We start from the raw sequence: 18,288 nt of genomic DNA, 5'->3' as shown, positions 1-18,288 counted from the left end.
CAACCTTGACGATTCCATGAACTTAGCTGATTTTAACCAGCCACGGTGCAGCCTCATCCACTGCTTCCAGTGCTAAACTTGGAAGCTCCACTTGCTCCACTGGGAGGGCCCAAGCACTTCTGTAAGTGTTTTAACTGTGTCGCAGTCGTGCCTTCTGTCATGGAGTCATCTCAGAGGGGGGGATGTGTGCCACGCTCTTGACCTGCCCACAGAAGTGTATTTGCCGTAACTGTGACACTTTGACGTTCCTCCTTGAGGCAAGATCTTCCACTAGTGTAAACCAGCATAGCTGCATCATTGAGGCAATTGTTCCATTGTCTTCAGTTATGCCAATATATACACCAGTTGAGGATCTCGTGCTCTCTATTGTGCTTAAAAGGATTTGTTTTGAGCAATAAGTGAAATGTGAGAAGCCCAGGTCTTAAAAGTATCAAGGTGTTTAAACTTGGTCTGCGAGGGAAGTTTCAGAGCCTGACCTGTGCGAGACTAAAATGTTTATCTTCCCAGCTGCTGGCTTTTTCCAGCCTAGGATTATGTTTTAATTCTAATTAACACAAGTCTTTTTAAAGCAGCGTGGCCTCGAAGCGGGTATTAAAATGGTCATGTTCTCTGCGCGTGGTTTGGCTTTTTTTTTTTTTTTTATAACAATTGAGTACATTTTGGTTCATTTTTGTGATTTTTTTTTTTTTTTGACAGTGAATTTAGAACTGATGAAACGTAACTTGTCTGAACGTTTGGGGAAGTTTAGTGTCTGGTTGCCTGTTTTACATGAAAATAAACGGGATGGGGAGACCAAGCTTTCTTAGGTGTGTTTGTGAGCACGTGTGATTTTTCCTTTGGGCAGTGGCTATAGGGATGGAGTAGAGCAGTGATATTTCTCTGCAGACTGCTCAGCAGAGCAGCATTTGTGCCAGAGGAGCTGGAGCAAGTCTTCATGGTTTGGCCAATCTGCGTTCTTTCCTCTGACGGTTACCGTGAATTGAGGCACTGATATTTTGTAAAAAAAAAAAAAAAAAACAGTTCTTTCCTGGGAACTGACCCAAATCCCAACCGCTTATTGCAGTAACACTGTCAGCCATCAGATGGAATGTGACCTAGGTTAGCTCTGAAGGCCTAGCCTAAGGAGTGCTGAGGAACTTACTCTCAACCTTTCGATCCCATTTATTGTCTACTCTTCTCCAATTCTCCTCCACAGATGTTGAAATCTCAGACGCTGACCAGGCGGCTAATGATACCTATCCATTCTGTTGGTTCAGAAGCAGCGCTGTGCGTTTTGAGGGCTGTGTTTCGTGCATAATTCCTGTGGTTACTCCTCTGTTTGCTTCCAGGTGTCTGCAGCAAGCAGCAAGCCATCAGCAAAGGGCAACATCATGAACAACTTCTTTGGAAAAGCTGCCATGAGTAAGTGCTTTATACCAGGCATCGGTCTTTAGAAACCCTTGTGGTTAGGTACCAGCCCTCTGTAGTCAAAAAAAAATAAATCAATCCAAGTCCTGAGGGATATTGGGAATCAATTTTTTATTTTTTGGCTAAGCAGCAATTAGAAATAATTAGTGATATCAGGTGTCTGGCTGTGCAGCTGTGATGGCGAGGCATAAATAGTGAAAAAGGCACAGAGCTCTTCACCCTCTGTTCCCCTCACCCCAGGGACATGAGGCTTGTTGGATTTCCTTTATATCCCTCCATTTCTTAGGGTTTTCCACGTCATTCTTCTGCTCTTTTGAGCTCAGAGGGGTTAATTTTTTTGGCGTGCAGCTCTTTAGGCAAAAATTAAAGAAAAGCTGTGAGTGGAATGCTTCAGACAACAAGCTTGCTGGGTGGAGATCAATTAAGATGACGTATTTGTGCAGGCTAACCCAGGAAGGATTTTTTAGCACAGAAGAAATCTGATTTCAAGTGAGCACTGTTGGCTGGAGGATCAGCTATTGGCAAAGTGTTTGCCAAAACCTGTTACGCTGAGCGTGTTAATGATGCTCGCTTTTCATTGCAAATCACCGAGGAGCCTCTCGTTAGATTTAGGGTTAATTCCTTTCCTGCACGCTGCAGAGCTAATAGCGTAGAAAAATGGGAGGTGGTCTCTGCCTTTGAGCAAGGGTTTGAAGTGCATGGCCTCTGGAGGCCCCTTCCAACCGAAATTGTCCATGGCTGAAGAAAACACGCCAAAGCTTTTGATTAGATGCTGGAAAAGGGCTGCAGGGCTTTCTTTAAAGATGCTCTTCCAATCAAAAATACCAGGGGATTTGAAGAAGAGTTGCTGGGAAGGAGTAAATGGCAAAGAGTTGGCTTTCTAGCCTGCAGCTGTCTGCAGGGTACAGTCCTGTCAGTGACACAGCGTGTCACAGTGCTGATGGACATCTGTGAGCTCCTGGGTTGACGTAGCAGGTTGCTCGCCGTGCTTCCAGCCTGAGACTCACAAGTGTAAGGGCAGTTACTGCAATTAACTTCATTACGTTCTTTGAAGAGCCCTAGACCAAAAGCTCACGTTCTGAAAAGCCAGGAGATTGAAATCTGGCACGGTAAAGATAACACGGTGGCAAGAAGGAAAACTCTGTGGATGCATTTCAGAGACTTCCAGTGGGGCTGGGTTCTCTCCTGAGCCCCCAGCAAACTGAGCAGAACTGGAAATGATTATGTGTATAGAAAAGATAGGGTGATGCCAGGGGGGAGATTGATTCCCCACATATCAGTATGCCTCTCCTGGCTTCAAAGACTTCACCATTGCCAGGAAGCCCTGAGTTAACAATAGCTGGGTCCTTCAGCCCTGTGCTGTTGATGAGAAATAAGGAGGAGCTTGAATGACAGCTAAATTAGGAGCTGTTTTCCCTCGCTCATTGAGGCAGCCAGCCTGTCTTCTGGGCACAGTCAGTACGGTGTTGGCATGCAGTCTCAGAGCCCCCCCAGCAGCCTCTGCTCCTCTTGATCTCACTGTCAGGTGCATTGCCCACCCATCTCCTGCTGGGGATGATGCAGGCCTTTAAATGGTCTCTGCGTGTGCCCACGCTAACAGCATTGCCTGCCAGGTTGATCATTCAGCCTGACTTTGTCATTTGCTGCCCATCCCCACCTTGCTGGTACTAGGTTAAGCCTTTTGCAGTAGAACTGCCTGCGTGCGTGGTGCTGCATGGGCAAAAGAGACCGGTTCTGAATGAGATTGGAGTTGGGAAAGAAACAAGCTGCTACCCTTTGAGCCCCCCAGTCAGTATTTTTAGCAATGCTGCACGGGGTGGGGGCTGCACGCACTTCTCATCACTTTTCATCAAAACTGATTGTTCTGTTTCTGGGCTTTTCCTGCTCGGTTCAAGCTCCAATTTAAAAGGGGTAAACTGACAGTAAAGATGGATGTGGTGTTTTGCCAAGGGGGATGTGCAGAAAAGGGATAGACTCCCAATCCTTTGTGGTGCCTTACGGTCCTAATGACCATAGCAGCTTCTCCTGCTGCCTTCCAGCCCTCTTTGCAGAGTTTAGGAACTGCTGCAGCACGTTTGGCTTGCAGTGTGTTTGGGCTGTGCCATCAGGAACGACGGAAGCAAATCAGCTGCAAACCCAAGCAGGTCCGTGTATGACTCAGCTTGGTCCATCCAGATCCCTTAAAGCTTTTATGCATCATCAGTAGCGTTGTCTGTATTGCTGGTGCACATTGCTTTGCTTAACCCATTCCTTTGTGAGTTGTCGTACCTACGTTCTTTATTTTTTTTTCTTTTAATGCTTTATTCACAGATAAACTCAAAGTCAACTCAGTGCCTGAGCAGCCAAAGGAGGAAAAAGAAGTCGCCAAGACTTCAGTTCCTGTAGCGCAACCAGAGTCATCCCCTAATACCATAGTAGAGAAACCCGGGAGGAAAACAGAGCCTGCTAAAATTCAAGCAAAGGACAAAAAGAGGTGGGCCACACTAGTCAGGGTCCCTGTAATCTCTCAGTCTGCTTGTTGATGGCCTTAGGTTGAGCTGGCTGGATGCACAGTGTTGGCTTGCCCCCTGTTCCCAGCTCCTAAACAGCATTAAACGCATCTAAATTTATCTCTCTTAGAATCCTTTCTTAGTCTTCCTTTTCCATTTAGTGCTGTAGATGCCTCAGAGCCATCTGCCCCTTTGCTAATGGGAAGGGACACAGTCCAGGTAATCTCCAGTGGGAGGGGGTGGCATTCTGGGAGGCAACCTCATGCTGTGAGCGGGCTGAGCACGGACCCCACAGGCAATCTGTGGGGGCTGGCAGGAGCACCTGTGTTGCAGGGAAGGTAGGATATTCCCAAGCTTATATGTACACAGCTCCCAGCACACAAAGTTCTGCTTGTTGATTCCCATAGCAAATGTACTGCTGCTTTCAATGCCGCTGGTTTACTTTGGGCTGAAACTCCAAGTAAATTTTAAGTTCAACCCTTTGTGTTTAATCCAACCCAAACTGACAGAGACAAAAAATCATTACAGTCTGATGGCTCTCCGGTGGCCTATGAGTAATTAATTGGTGGTCTCAATCGGTTGCTAACTAAATAGGTGAGCGCACCGCCCAGCCCACCATCGCAGTTGGTGCTAACTGGTCTTCTTATTGATAGTCCTATTCAGTCCAGGGGCCTGGAAACAGCATGTTGGCAGTGTGGGGTTGGGAAGGCCACTAGGGCCGTACCAGCTCCATGAGGATACGTGGGCCTTTAGCCTCCAGGCTTGTTAGTCTGCCGTGTCTCGCCAACATTAAAAAGAAAGAAGCTATTTTATTTTTCCAGTAGTCTTTAAAAATGGCTCCAGGATTCTGAGACACTACCTCATAGTCAGTCAGTGGCGAGCAGTCTGTCAAAAGAGCTTCTGAGCGATGCTGTTGGGGACATGAGTGTTTGGGAGCCTGAGCTATAGAGACAAGATCAGAAATGCTTTCTTGCCAGCTTGCTGTGGCCAAGCTAGGTGAGCTGGGCAAAACACTGAGCTGCAGAGGGGCTAAAGAAGCCCTCCTTGTTTAGGAGAACTGGATATGGGTAAGGTCGAAAGGCTTAAAAATGCTCTTGCAACTCTGATGGTATGGGTGAGTAAACTTCAGCATGTGATGCTCATATGTTTTTAAGAGGTACCAGAGGTATTTGATCTCCTTGCTGGCAACGCTTCTATCAGGAGTGTATGCAATGCATGCAGTGTTTTCACGCGCACACACGCACACGGGATGGCGTGTTTTCATTCCTCGTTTTAATTTTTCTTCGTGGCAGTAAAATGAAGAGGGTGGATAAGTCTGATAACGAGGAGGAAAGAGAGCCCGAAAATCAAAAGAAGAAGAGGAAACGAATTAAACAACTGGAGTCTGACAGCAGTGACGAGGAAGGTAAGAGATGCAAAAACAAGCAGCCATGTGGGTCAGGGGCCTGGTTCCAGCAGTGCTCCTATCGAAGGCTGTCGGTCAACGATTGAGGGAAGAGCTGAGAGGACTGAAAACCATGCAAATGGCTGTAGTTGGAGCTCTCTGTTTTTCTCGTGCTGCATTCCGCTGGGATGCCTCAGTCCTTCAGTCTTTGTTTTCAGCTTAGCTCAGATCTGGCTGTCTCATCACCAAGCGTGCTGCCCGTCACGCTGATGTGTGCGAGGGAGGTTCTGGGAAGATACCATGCCTTCCAGAACTGCAGGACTGGTCATAACCAGTTTAGTTTGTAAGCACTTGCGAAGTGACCTCCCAGCTCCCAGGGTCATTTTTTAGTATCTTTATTCTGTCTGTTTATAGAAATGGTTTGGAAGACTGCGTTGGAAGCAAGATTTCCAAAAACATAGATAATAAAGAAGCTGGAGGCAAAACAGCTGAGCCATATCCGATGCGACTCTGCGTCTCCTCGGTGGCTGTTGGCTTTGGTAGGAGTAGGGTGCCCAGAACGTCACAAATTTTGGGCTTATAATGAGGAACAGCAGAGCCAGATACCAAAGAATTTGGATAATTGAGGTGACAAATGCCGTTCAATATAGATAACTGGAAAATAAGTTGGGAACTGAGCTAGGGAATACGTGCTAAATGGAACAGTCATCCAACAAACTGATCAGGAAAAGAATTCGGAGATCAGTATGGCCAAATAATTGAAACCACCAGTGTGGTGTACAGCTCCAGTTTAAAAAAAAAAAAAAAAAAGAAGGTGAAACAGCTCATAGGTTGTGTTAGGAGAGAGCTGGGACTGCAGAACTGGAGCTGCTGGGTTATTTGGTGTGGCTGGTCCTGGAGAAACAACCATGAGATGAAGAGAATCTGTAACACAAGAAAGCAGCTGGATATCTTAGCGGTCTCTGTGCCACCTTAGGCCTGTTTTCATCATTTCTCTCTTGCCCAGCATAATTTCAAATGATCTCTGTCATCAGGCATCCATCACTTCTACTGAAACTATTCCCCAGGATGATAAATCTCTCAGGAAGCCATTCTTCATGATCAGTCTTAATTTCATCACATTCCTGTGTGCAGCTCCTTGTTTAGCCGTTCAAAAAAAAAAAAATACATGTATGCCCACACTCCATGGTATTTATTTCTTTAAATGTTTGTAAGCTATTATCTGGTCTTTCCATTTACTCATCACACAGCTTACTGACAAGCTGCGTCGTTGTGCTCTGAAGAGGGAAGATTGGAATCAGCCCGCGTTGCCACTTGACGCGCTGCTCCATGCTGGGCTGGAATCTCTCAGCTCCCCAGTTCTCTGCTGGCGAGAGCAGGCAGAAAGGAATCCTTTGCTTCAGGGATGGATGGAGAGGTTGTTCTTTGAATCATAGAATCCTAGAATGGCCTGGGTTGAACAGGACCTCAAAGATCATCTGGTTTCAACCCCCTGCTGAGTGCAGGGTCGCCAACCACCAGCCCAGGCTGCCCAGAGCCACGTCCAGCCTGGCCTTGAATGCCTGCAGGGATGGGGCATCCACAACCTCCTTGGGCAACCTGTTCCAGTGCCTCACCACCCTCGGAGTGATAAACTTCCTCCTAATATCCAACCTGAACCTCCCCTGTCTCAGTTTAAAACCATTCCCCCTTGTCCTATCACTATCTACCCTCATAAACAGTCGTTCCCCCTCCTGTTTATATGCTCCCTTCAAGTATTGGAAGGCCACAATGAGGTCTCCCCGGAGCCTTCTCTTCTCCAAGCTGAACAAGTCCAGTTCCCTCATCCTTTCTTCCTAGGAGTGGTGCTCCAGCCTCTGCTCATCTTGGTGGCCTCCTCTGAACTCGTTCCAAGAGTTCTGCATCTTGTACTGGGGTCCAGGCCTGGACGCAGTGCTACAGATGGGGCCTCACAAGAGCCGAGTAGAGGGGGACAATCCCCTCCCTCTCCCTGCTGCCCACTCCTCTTTTAATGCAGCCCAGAACACAGTTGTCCTTCTGGGCTGCCAGCGCACACTGCTGGCTCATGTCCAGCTTCTCGTCCACCAGGACCCCCAAGTCCTTCTCCGCAGGGCTGCTCTCAAGGAGTTCTTCCCCCAGGTTGTATCAATACCTGGGGTTGCCCCGGCTCAAGTGCAGCACCCTGCACTTGGCCTTGTTGAGCCTCATTAGGTTCTCGTGGGCCCACTTCTCCAGCCTGTCCAGGTCCCTCTGGATGGCTTCCCTTCCTTCCAGTGTATTGACTGCACCGCTCAGCTTGGTGTCATCTGCAAACTTGCTGAGGGTGCACTCGATTCCATCATCTATGTCATTGATGAAGATGCTGAAGAGCACCAGTCCCAAGACTGAGCCTAGGGGGACACCGCTTGTGACCGGCCTCCACCCTGACACAGAACCACTGAAGCATGAGAAGCCTGTTGGTTTGGTCTGCTTTCTGCTGTTGTGAGTTGGGAAACCCCAACCTCACATGTTCATGATGGGTTCCTCAACACAGCAAGCCAGGAGGTGACCTCACAGTCTGCTGTCCAAATTTCCTTCTCTTAGGACTCTTTAATGTTGTGGGGCAGACCCTCATAAATGGAGGAGTGCCTTCCCTAGGCTACCATGAACTCCTGCTTGCTGCGTACCCACTGGTTTTCATAGAATTGTTTGAGTTGGAAGGGACCTCTAAAGGTCAGCTTGAGGACCCAGTTATCTTATTAACCTCACTCTCTGCCACTTTAGTCCTTAAAAGAAAGGTTACCTCCCCACTGCTCAGTGGGGAGTGTTGGTTTTTGTTTTACCCTTACCTAACCTACTTGAGGTGGATGCAGGAAACTTGGCTTTCTGTTTGGGGGATCTTCTTGTCACTGCTGTTGCTCCTCCTGCATCGTCGTCCTCTGTGCTTTCCATTATGTCGAGAAATACATTTGCATTATGTATTGTAAACTAATGCAAATCATAGTGAGCGTATACAAATCTGTATATTCTACACGTTAGCTTTGTACTGCTCCCTTTTTCAAGAGGGAAGGATTAGAAATGAGACAGTTTCTAGCTTCTCCCTTTCTCATCGAGTCATAGAATCGTTGGAGCTGGAAGCTGACCCTTAAAGGCCATCTTGTCCCACTCCCTGCGATGCACAGGGACACCCCCAGCTCCATCAGAGCTCACAGCCCCATCCCCTGACCTTGGCTGTCTGCAGGGATGGGGCATCACCACCTCTCTGGGCAACCTGTGCCAGTGCCTCACTGCCCTTATTGTAAAAAAAAACCAACACCCTTTTTCTTCAAATCCAGTCTAAATCTCCCCTGTTCTTGTTTGAAAGCATTTATTTGAAATAAGATGGAACCCAAACTGATGTAAGAATGAAAGCCGGATAAAACTTTATTTTTCGAATGTGCAGCAGCCAGACTCATTGGGAGTATTTACCCTTGGAAAAGTTGGAAACAGGGGCAGTTTTGATCAGCAGCATCAGCGAGTAGAATGGAGCCTGGGGTGACATTGTTCCATGCCACGTCCCCATGGGAGCAGGGGAAAGGTGCCATGTGCTGCACAGCAGTTGGGAATTGCTGCCAGGCTGGCACAGTTCAGCCACCACCTGCGTAATTCACCCACAGATGATCAAGGGGTAAGTTTTAAATGGGTGAGATGGGAAGCCAAAGCAGCAGAGGGGAGCTATCAGAGGCTCCTGGCTTTGCTTCCACTGCTTCCACTAACGTGCCAAACCATTTCCAGAGGGCTGGAGCAGCTCTCTATGGAGACAGGCTGAGGGAGCTGGGGGTGTTCAGCCTGGAGAAGGGAAGGCTGCAGGGAGACCTCACTGTGAGCTTCCAGTACCTAAAGGGAGCTGGTAAACAGGAGGGAGACCGACTTTTTACACAGGTAGATAGAGATATAGGACCAGGGAAATGGCTTTAAATTAAAAGAGGGAGATTTCGGTCAGATGTGAGGAGGAAATTCTGTACTCAGAGAGCAGAGGGGCCCTGGCACTGCTGCCCAGAGAGGTTGGAGGTGCACGAGGCCGTGGATGGGGCCCTGGGCAGCCTGAGCTGGTGGGGGGCACCCATCCTACAGCAGGGGTTGGGGATGGGAGGGCTTTGAGGTCCCATCCAACCCAAAAATTCTATGATGCTATGATTTCAAGGGGAGTGGGGAGCCCAAAGTAAGCTCTTCTTACACAAGTGTCAGCACATTGTACCGAGTTGAAAATACAGGGAGGGCCGTGAGGCACAATCATCTCCATTTAAATAATTTTTCGTTTAAAGTTATATTGGTTTGAGGGTGCCTTAGTCACTGCAGGTTGTTTTGCTTCCAGTGCCAGAATAAACTACACAAGCGTGTCCACAGAGGACAGGAGGTTTGGCAGCTCCAGCTATACCAACACCAGCGCAGTTTCATAGTGTTGACAAGTGTTTTACAGCCACTTTGGAGGGTGATTTCAGTGGCACTGTAACCTACAAACTCTATCAGTTTTCAGAGAGCTGCAGCAGAAGCACTAAAGCTTCTCACAGTTTTTCCAGGCAGGGTCAGTGCAAACCAAACAAAGGCAGGATTTACATCTCCAGTACATCCAGTTGCCCAACGTGTATCCATTTCACACAGCTGTTGCTGGTGAGTAAACTGTGGGCAGCAGCTCGAGGTTGACTCAGGAGTTATCACATGTCAGAGGGCTGTGCTGGCTGCAAGAGGGTAACAAAGCAATAGAGCCGCAGCTCCATGGTGGTCTGAAGCACTGCCATGGGAAGAAGGTGCCTTCTGCCTGCCAAAGCTGGGGTAAGTCATTCAGAGGAGGCTGAGGAATCACCCCAGTTTCCCCCGAGCAAGAGCAGTTGAGGTGACCCAGCGAAGACCCCTCGAGCAGAGGTTGCCAGCTTTTCCCCAGGCTGATTTTCAGCCCTCCTAGCGTTGCACGCTCTTTACAAATACCTCGTAATGGATGCAGCCAGCTTGGGTAGCCTGCAGAGTTCGGTGCTGCTCAGCCTGTGGGCTTTTCAGCCTGCAGTTGCCGTGAGACTGGGATAAATATTGAGGATTTTGAGTCCCCAGCAGTTAGCACCTTCGAGCGGGTCCCTTGTTTGGTTTTATCTTAGCACAGCTGCCAGACCCGGTGCTTTGGAGCAAGGTGAAATCCCGAGTCATGTTATCCCGCTCTGTTTGCATTTCTGTGCCTCGCTTACTGCAGTAGTTAGGAGGCTGAGTCCTTGTTTGAAGAATGTAATTTATTATTTAGCACTGGCAGCCAACCGCCGTTTCGCTTGCGCCCTTCTTAACCTATGAAGGTCAGCTGGCCGCACGCCTGGCACAGTCGTAACTCTTCACACTGACCTAATCACTTGGGACAGCTAGGGATCCAAAATCCGCGTTACGACGACAGCGTGAACGCAGCGCCGCAGCCAGCGGGGCCGGGAGGAGAAGCCAAGCAGCTCCGTGTCCTCGCAGCCCTGTTATTGTTAAGCAATAGGTCAGATGAGGAGTTTCTTCCCCCACATTCCTAGCTCTCCCCCGCGCTTGAGGGCTTGCATGGCACTATTTCCTCGGTGGACTTGGAGAGGATTCGTTGAAGTCATTTCAATTAGTCGCTGTCCCTTTCCCCCCCCCCCCTCCTTGCCCTGATTTTGCTTCGCCGTCGCGGCTCCATCCTTCTGCCAGCCCCACAGAGGCCACCTCGGCCTTCTTGTATCTATGCACACCCTGCTGCTCTCAGCCCTGTCTGATGCTGCTGCGAGAGCTTCCAGCGCTGGTTTTGCTCCGTACGAAGCTCAGGGATGAGGCCCTGCCCATGTGGGGCAGTGCGGGTGTTGGAGGGATTCCAGCATCTCAGTCACCACCTCCATCTGCTGCACGAAGAGAAACACGGTGACAGATGGGAGAATGGACTACGCTTTTTTGGGTTGGTTTGGGTTTTGTTTTTGTTTTTTTTTCCTATAGTGCTCCTTAAGATCTTTTGGGATGGGTAGTATTGCATTTAAGTCTTGCATGAAGGTAGTTTCAAGCTCATAGCATTGATAGTTTGGGATTTGTAAAGCCGCTTCTGAAGCAATTACTCTGTTTTACCACTTAGGGAGAGGTGGAGAAACAGAGGTCATGCAGTGATTTGAGAATATGGAGTCTTAACCCTCCCTCTTTTAATTCCTAAACAGATTCCAGTCCCTTTTCTTAGTGAACAGGTGAAATATGTGACTAAAGCACCGCAATTTCAGTGCTGGTTTTCCAAGCTTCCCTCAGTGAGAATGAGCATGGCTTTCCAAAAATACCAAACGCTCCCATCCCATCCCATCCCATCCCATCCCATCCCATCCCATCCCATCCCATCCCATCCCATCCCATCCCATCCCATCCCATCCCCAGCCATGCGTCCTCCTGGAGCTGCAGCACGTCGCACCTTGGAGATGACATCTTGGAATGCGTTGTCTCGACCTGAATTAAACAGATCTAAGTTAGAAGTCGTAAACCTCAAGTTAAATACAAGCAATTAGTCAAATTAGATGGCGTGAGACAGTGGTAGCTGCAAGGGGATGTTAGACCTGAAGGCTGTCAAGATGTTCATTTCTTCTTCCTGCCAGATGTCCTGGCATCTCCCACGCTCGAGGAGGAGAAAGCTCCATCTCCACCAGCTCCGGTACCTGCTCTGAAGGCTGAGCTGGAGCCTCCATCCACTGAGGTAAGAGCACATGACAGTGATTAACTTCTGCATTTATTCGACACCGTGGGGATTGCTCAGCCACTTTTCAGATGCCAGGGGGATGGTCCTGTTCGCCTGCCACGTCCCTCACGTGATCCACCTTGAAAGAATCCATCGTGTTCACCGCTTCATTCATTTTCCAGAACACAGCTTTACTGAAACTCTGGTTTTCCTGCTGATGTACGCAGTTTTCTTCCCATTTATCCTCCTGGTGGTTCTCTGAATTGTTGCTCACGTTTTACACTTGGCCTCTGGAGCCGAGGCAGGGCCAGAATGAAACCAGAGAACCTCGGTGTTCAACCTTGTATCACTGCTGCGTAAGAGAGGTGGGCTCTGGTTGGCACAAAGTCAACCCCCGAGCTGCAAAAACACGTGTAGCTTTACTGTCATGCACACCTTGTTATTCCCTCGTTATTCAGAGGTGTGGTGAAACAACCCCACACGGAGCTGTTTCAGAACGCCGCGTGCCCTGCAAGAGGAATGTGCCCCTCGTGCTGGCAGACAGAAGGAGCTGCTGTCTCGTCTCAGTTGTTTGGCCTCTCTGAAATCCATCCTGGTGGGATGGGGGGAGAGCTGTGGCATTAGCAAAAATTAGACTGGGCTATCCTGAGAAAGGAGGGGGATGCACAAAACGTTCTCGATCGGTTTGGGTAGAGGGACTCCTGGGGCTGATGCTTTGGTGGCCCGGGGCCGTGCATGAGGCTTTAACTCCTGGTGTCTCACAATCCTGTGGTGTCCTGCAGGCTTCAGCTGGGGGAAAGAAGAGGAAACGGAAGCGCGTGCTGAAATCCAAAATGTTTGTTGATGAAGAGGAAGGCTGCATGGGTAAGACTGGCTGTCTCCCACGCTCCTGTGGGTCCAACTTTGGTGGCAGTCGCACTGAAGATTTTTATGAGTCAGCCTCTTGTGGGCTTAGGAAGAGGTTCACAATATCACAACGTCACTTTGCTATTCTGCCTCGTGCTCCCAGGTGGGGGTAGCTGCTCTCTTTGTGAAGGCCTGGGTGGAGGTTACGGAGCTGTTGTTGAAAGCCAGAAGCTTCAAATCTGGTCTAACTGCAGCCTGCTTCCTCCTGTGACCTGGAGGAAGTTGTGTAACACCACTGTGCTCCTTTCCTCCTCTGTATCCTGGCACCGAAGGAGAGCAGCAGGAGTTCAGAATCCCTTTTTTTTTTTTCCCTAAAGGTTTTAAAACTTTTAAGAGGGCAAAACATGGTTGTTGGGTTTTGTTGTTTTTTTTTTGTAGCAATGTTGTCAGCTAAACCATACAACGTGCCTGGCATTCTTCATCTTAATAGATGTCAAGGGAGCTCAGGCAGTTCTAGAACTGTGGCTGTTGCACAGGTTTGTTTTTGTGCACGAGCATAGATAGATGCAGCCTTGCTTGGCCCAGGTTTGGAGCTGCACGCACACGAGTCAGCCTGCCTGTTTGCACCTGTCTGTGTAGTTGTGTCTTATGTTTCCTATCCGATTTGTGCATCTCTAAAGAAACAAGGCTGGCACTCAGCAGCTGGCTGTGCTGCTAACTGAAATCTCGAGCGCTGGATCTTTGTCAAGGCACTGGACTTGCACAGGTGTTGCTGACTGATTTGGCTTGTTGTGTTATGGGGTGTTATTGCGCTCCCATCCCAGATAGAACCATTAAAACTCCTGGAAGGAAAATGGAACAAAAAAAAAAAAAGCATTAGCAGGGGACTCAAGTTCAAGAAGTCTGCATCCAGAGCTCGCAGTGCTGAGTGCTCTGGGTTCAGCTTCCAGCAAACAGTGCTTCTTTCTCTTCAGCCTTTTCCAAATGTACCAGGGTTGGGAAGTTTGCCCTTCTCTTCTCCTCCCCCAGCAAGAGTTTTCGTAGTCTCTTGTGAAACCCAGACTTGGAGATTTATGGTTCCTATCCACAGCCATTGTGTGGAAAGGGAAATGCAAGCTGCTGGTGTGCCTTTGGGAGGCAGTGCACCTGGAAAGGCAAGAGGGATGGAGGCAGGATACTGGAGGTTTGGGGGAGGTGCTTCTCCCCATACTGAGAACTTACCAGTTCATCACACAGAACTTGCAGTCTGGTTATTGTCCAGCTTACCCTACTCCCTTACCCACCCTTTCCTTGCACAGAGCTGATGATCTGAGGGCTGAATAAGCTGCTGATCTCCCAGGCTAATGTCAGTTGTTGGTATTCTTCGAAATACAGCTTTTCTTTCTCTCCTTGGTGTCTACAAGGACAGTGTTACAGAGACATTAAATCCTAACACTGGGATTAAGCTCCCCTTCCTATTTCTCCACCATTGGAAGTGGCCATTTTCACAATAGCTGCAATAGTGAGGAATTGGTGTCAAAAAGCAAAACTAATTTAGGGATTAGCCCTGAGGGAAATTGAGCAAGTGTCTGTGGAGTTGAGCTGAAGGCACGTTACCATGCATCAACAGGGACGCAGCCGAGTGCACGCTCTTAGTCTGTAGCAAAGGGGAACGACTGAGGTTCAAGCTAATGCATCTCTACCTCACACTTTCTAAAGCCTGAAGGACGCACATGGATTTCTATATTGGAATAAACACGTCTACACTGTAGGCAAATTTGTTGTACGGTGATGGTTTAAGTTAGAGCTCGCACACATGACTTGAGTTACAGTGATGCAGCCCATCTGGCTGAGCTGAGCATCAGCAATCCCTTGGCATGGCTGTGCCTGCCACAAACACAGAATTCTTACATTCATTTGCAATCTTGCTCGAAGAAACTTAACATAAACTGTTATTTCGTAATTGGAGGAGACGAAGCACGTGCTTTGTTACCAACAATTACCACCGGGGTGACAGTGCTGTAACTCCTTCAAGCTCAGTAACTGGCCAGCAATCTGCTAACGCTGCTCCCTTAGAGGTCAGTTCCCTCTGCAGGAAGTCAGCGTGGATTTATGGTCCCTGCCTGAGCATCTGCTCACGCTGCAGAGCAGGATTTCATACCGTTCCTCTTTGCAGGCCGATTACGTGGAAAACCTTATGTGGTTTGATGCCTTAACACAACAGGAAGCTAATTTCCCAGAAGAGCAGTAGTTAGGACGTGTGCTTAAAAGAATACAGTTGCTAAAGAAAAATGGTTTACTAGAAGAATAGCAGAGCACTGCTGGGAAGGCTGATACAACAACATTTACTAGTATCTAATGATGGCTTTCATCGGTGCGACGGACTCCAGTTTCATTTCAGTGAGTGCTGCTTTATATCCCTTAGCTTTCCATCATGGGATGCTGACAGTAACAAGCCAGCAATCCCATTCAGTAACGGTCCTTGATTTTGGTGATGGGTTTTGTTAAGTTTTGTATTTTTAAGGCATTTCTTTTTTTTTTTTTTTTTTTTTTGCCCTGCTTGCTCTCCAGCATTGGAGGAAGCTGCCGCTGGAGTTCTGTGCCCCTCTAGTCAGGGTGTTGGCTTTGCTTTTCCCCGGCCATCTGATGCACACAAGTGGCCCTTGAGTCTTGAAGAGGGCAACGCTTGAACGGGTTTGGAACAGGAGCTGCCCTCCCAAGGGCCCTTCCCAGTGGGAGCCGTGGGCTGCTGGTGTTTAAGGTGTGCATATGGCCTGCAAGAGAGCGTCCCTGGGGACATCTACCCATTTTGAAAGAGCTGGACGGTGTTCAAGCTCCCAGCTCATCCATCTACTATCCGACGCTTAGGAAAGGAGGAGGTCAGTTTGACTCTGTGGAGGCAATTTAACTCCGTGTACGCAAAACCAACCTGGTCGTCTGTATCTACCACACATCCTTGAGGGCTAGACTTAATCCCTATACTAGGCATGTGCTCCTTGAACCCGAAATGCTCGTTTGCAGAAGTGCAACGGGAAGGCTGCAGGGGGGAAGTTGCTGCTCTTCAGCACGCCTGCTTAACCAGCACCATCTGTTCTTCTTCTCTTTTAACCAGTGACTGAGAAGGTTTACGAGAGCGAATCCTGCACGGACAGCGAGGATGACTTCGCCAAGGCCAAGCCACCAGCTGCACCCAAGCAGCCTGCGCTGCCCGTGAAGAAAGAACCAAAGGAAGAGAGGAAGAACCAGAAGAAAGGGGCAGCCACCGCCAGCAGAGCCAACAAACAGGTCTCCATCATGGGCTTCTTTCAGAAGAAATGAGCTGACTCTTTTTTTCCCCCCCCCGCTCCCTTTGGCAGCTTGGGAGTGTTGCTCTCTTTGCGTGGCTCTCTGAAAGCTGCTGCACGGGAGGAGGACAACACGCAATCTTCCGTTACGTAAGATATCTTGCTTACTGTGTAAGTAAGCCCTCTGGACTACATTTTGTATTGGGAAGAAGTTTTATCTGTTCCTGCCATAACTTCAGGCTTCAGTTATTAAGCTGCGTGAAAATCACCACCTAGATGCGACATCTGGAATGAACTCTTGAAAGACTGTTAGATTAAATAGATTATTTACGTGACATTTTATTTTTTTTTTAAGATGGCCTCTTACCAGCTCGGTGTTGAAGGCCCTTTCCACAAGTGGTAGGTAGACTCCAGTGGGAGTCAAGTTCTGGCTTCATCTTCTTTCCCTTCCCTCCCCCCCCACCCCGTTTTTACACCCCCCAGCTCTCCACATTGATCCAAAAGTTCACGTTGGTGAGGAGCTGCAGTGTAGCAGGTCTTCAGGCACACACACACACACAGATATTGAACATCTGCTTCAGCTTGAACTGAATGAAACAAACTGAATTTTCCCCCTGAGACTGGTAAATAGTTTTTGCTCTGCCTTTCGTAACCTTCTTTTTGGACAAAGCGGTGCATATAAAATTCCCTTACTCTTTTCTTCCTTGAACATATCCTCTGTAAATTGCTCAGATGCCTAATTATAGAGCAGGACGCTGTTGGTGCTCTGTCTCTGCAGAAAACATCTCGAAGGCTTCCCACACAATTGGCTCTGGTGGAACTGGGGGAAGGCTTCGCTGTTATTGGGAAAGCAGCGGTATCTGTAACCTTGAGAGTTAACGAGTCAAAGGGGAGAGGGTGTTCAGAGGGCTCTCCTGGTAGGCCAGGGTCAGGTGTCCTTGTCTGTGAGGAGCTGCACGCAGCTTTGTGTTTTTGTTGGGCCTGGTTTGCTGCTGAAGTGTTTTACAGGCACAAACCAGACACCATGGAGTTGTTTTCGAGGACATCTCGTCAGCTGCCTCTGAAGGAAGTGTTGCAGCAAATGGTTCTGAGAAACCAGTTACTGGAGGTGAATAAAGCACTGCAGGCCCGCTGATCAGAAATAGCTCCTCAATTTGGATGCCTTCTGTCTTTTGGTGGTAAAAATTTGTATCGTAAAAGAGGTTTTTCCAGGGGATGGGTGCTCAGCATTTGTGAAACTCGGCCTGGTGAAGACTCAGGTGGGCAGCTGATGTGGTCAGTGGTTGTTTCTGGGTGTTGCTGGGCCAATGTGTGTATTGCCACGTGCATACATGTTGGTATACAGAGCGTTTGTGGTGGCACAAAGGTGTGGAGAGTGTAAACCAAGGGGGAGATGCCTTTAGGCACACAGCTGAAAGTGTTCTGATCTCTGGATAGCAAGGGGACCAACTAATTGATTGCGCTGATTGTATCGTTCTGGCTAAGAGATCAAGCTGGCGTCTCACAAAATGGGAATGCACACCTAATAGTGATCAGCTGTTGGTTCAGTTCCAGTTTCATGACCCTAAGCAGCTTGCACCCTCAGCAAATGGGAAAGGATCTCCTTAAACAGCCACTGTGCTCATGGCTGATCCCAGCTGGATGGGTTTGGCTGCTCGACGGATGGATCACTACAAGCAGGGGATTGAGGGTAACCTCACGCTCCAGCATCCTCCCCATGCAGCTCTGGACTTTCTGAACTGGAATCTTGTGGCAAAAATAAGGGTAGGAGGCAGGAGGGCAGGCATGGGATGCTTTCAAGGTGTGTTTTTTGTGATGTGTGCAGCAGAGATCCACGGGGAGAAGTAATGAAGGACCTTGTTGGGTATGGAGGCCACCACTTGGTGCGTTGGTTTTCTTGGTGGAATCGGGGGTATATTTTGAAACGTAATAAGTAACAAAACATGAAGAGCAGATTTTTCTTGTCTTTTTTTAATTCATTAAAAGACGTGCTCCGTCCTGCTCTCCAGTGGTTGCTTGACCACACAGAAGAGTACCACTACATGGAGTGGACAAAGAGTTCTTCCATCCAATAAACTCATCATTGGAGGTCACCCAGGTGGAAAACGCCTCAAGCTACCGAGGTCTGTATTGAACTCAGACCCCTGGGCTGTCTCCTCAGGGTCTTATTTCCATGACAAGTTCTGCAAGGATGTGGTGTGCTCGCACCTCACCTGCTCTGTACCAGAACAGTGGTCC

At 48.6% G+C, this 18,288-nt stretch overlaps 1 protein-coding gene across 2 annotated transcripts in view; it reads left to right on the top strand.

The window, feature by feature from the left end:
- Nucleotides 1–18,048, top strand: part of POLD3 (DNA polymerase delta 3, accessory subunit) — a 30,229-nt gene extending 12,181 nt beyond the window's left edge. For both annotated transcript variants that reach the window (XM_021384173.1, XM_021384174.1), the window contains 6 exons: nt 1,329–1,401; nt 3,718–3,880; nt 5,189–5,301; nt 11,862–11,959; nt 12,724–12,805; nt 15,879–18,048. In XM_021384173.1, coding sequence (XP_021239848.1) covers nt 1,329–1,401; nt 3,718–3,880; nt 5,189–5,301; nt 11,862–11,959; nt 12,724–12,805; nt 15,879–16,084 — 735 coding nt within the window. In that variant the 3' untranslated portion in view covers nt 16,085–18,048. The remainder of the gene's footprint in view (nt 1–1,328; nt 1,402–3,717; nt 3,881–5,188; nt 5,302–11,861; nt 11,960–12,723; nt 12,806–15,878) is intronic.

This window comes from Numida meleagris, chromosome 1 (assembly GCF_002078875.1).
Source record: "Numida meleagris isolate 19003 breed g44 Domestic line chromosome 1, NumMel1.0, whole genome shotgun sequence".
Classification (NCBI taxonomy): Eukaryota; Metazoa; Chordata; class Aves; order Galliformes; family Numididae; genus Numida; species Numida meleagris.
Note: the sequence above shows the minus strand (reverse complement) of the source record. Positions and strands in the feature narration are given on the sequence as shown.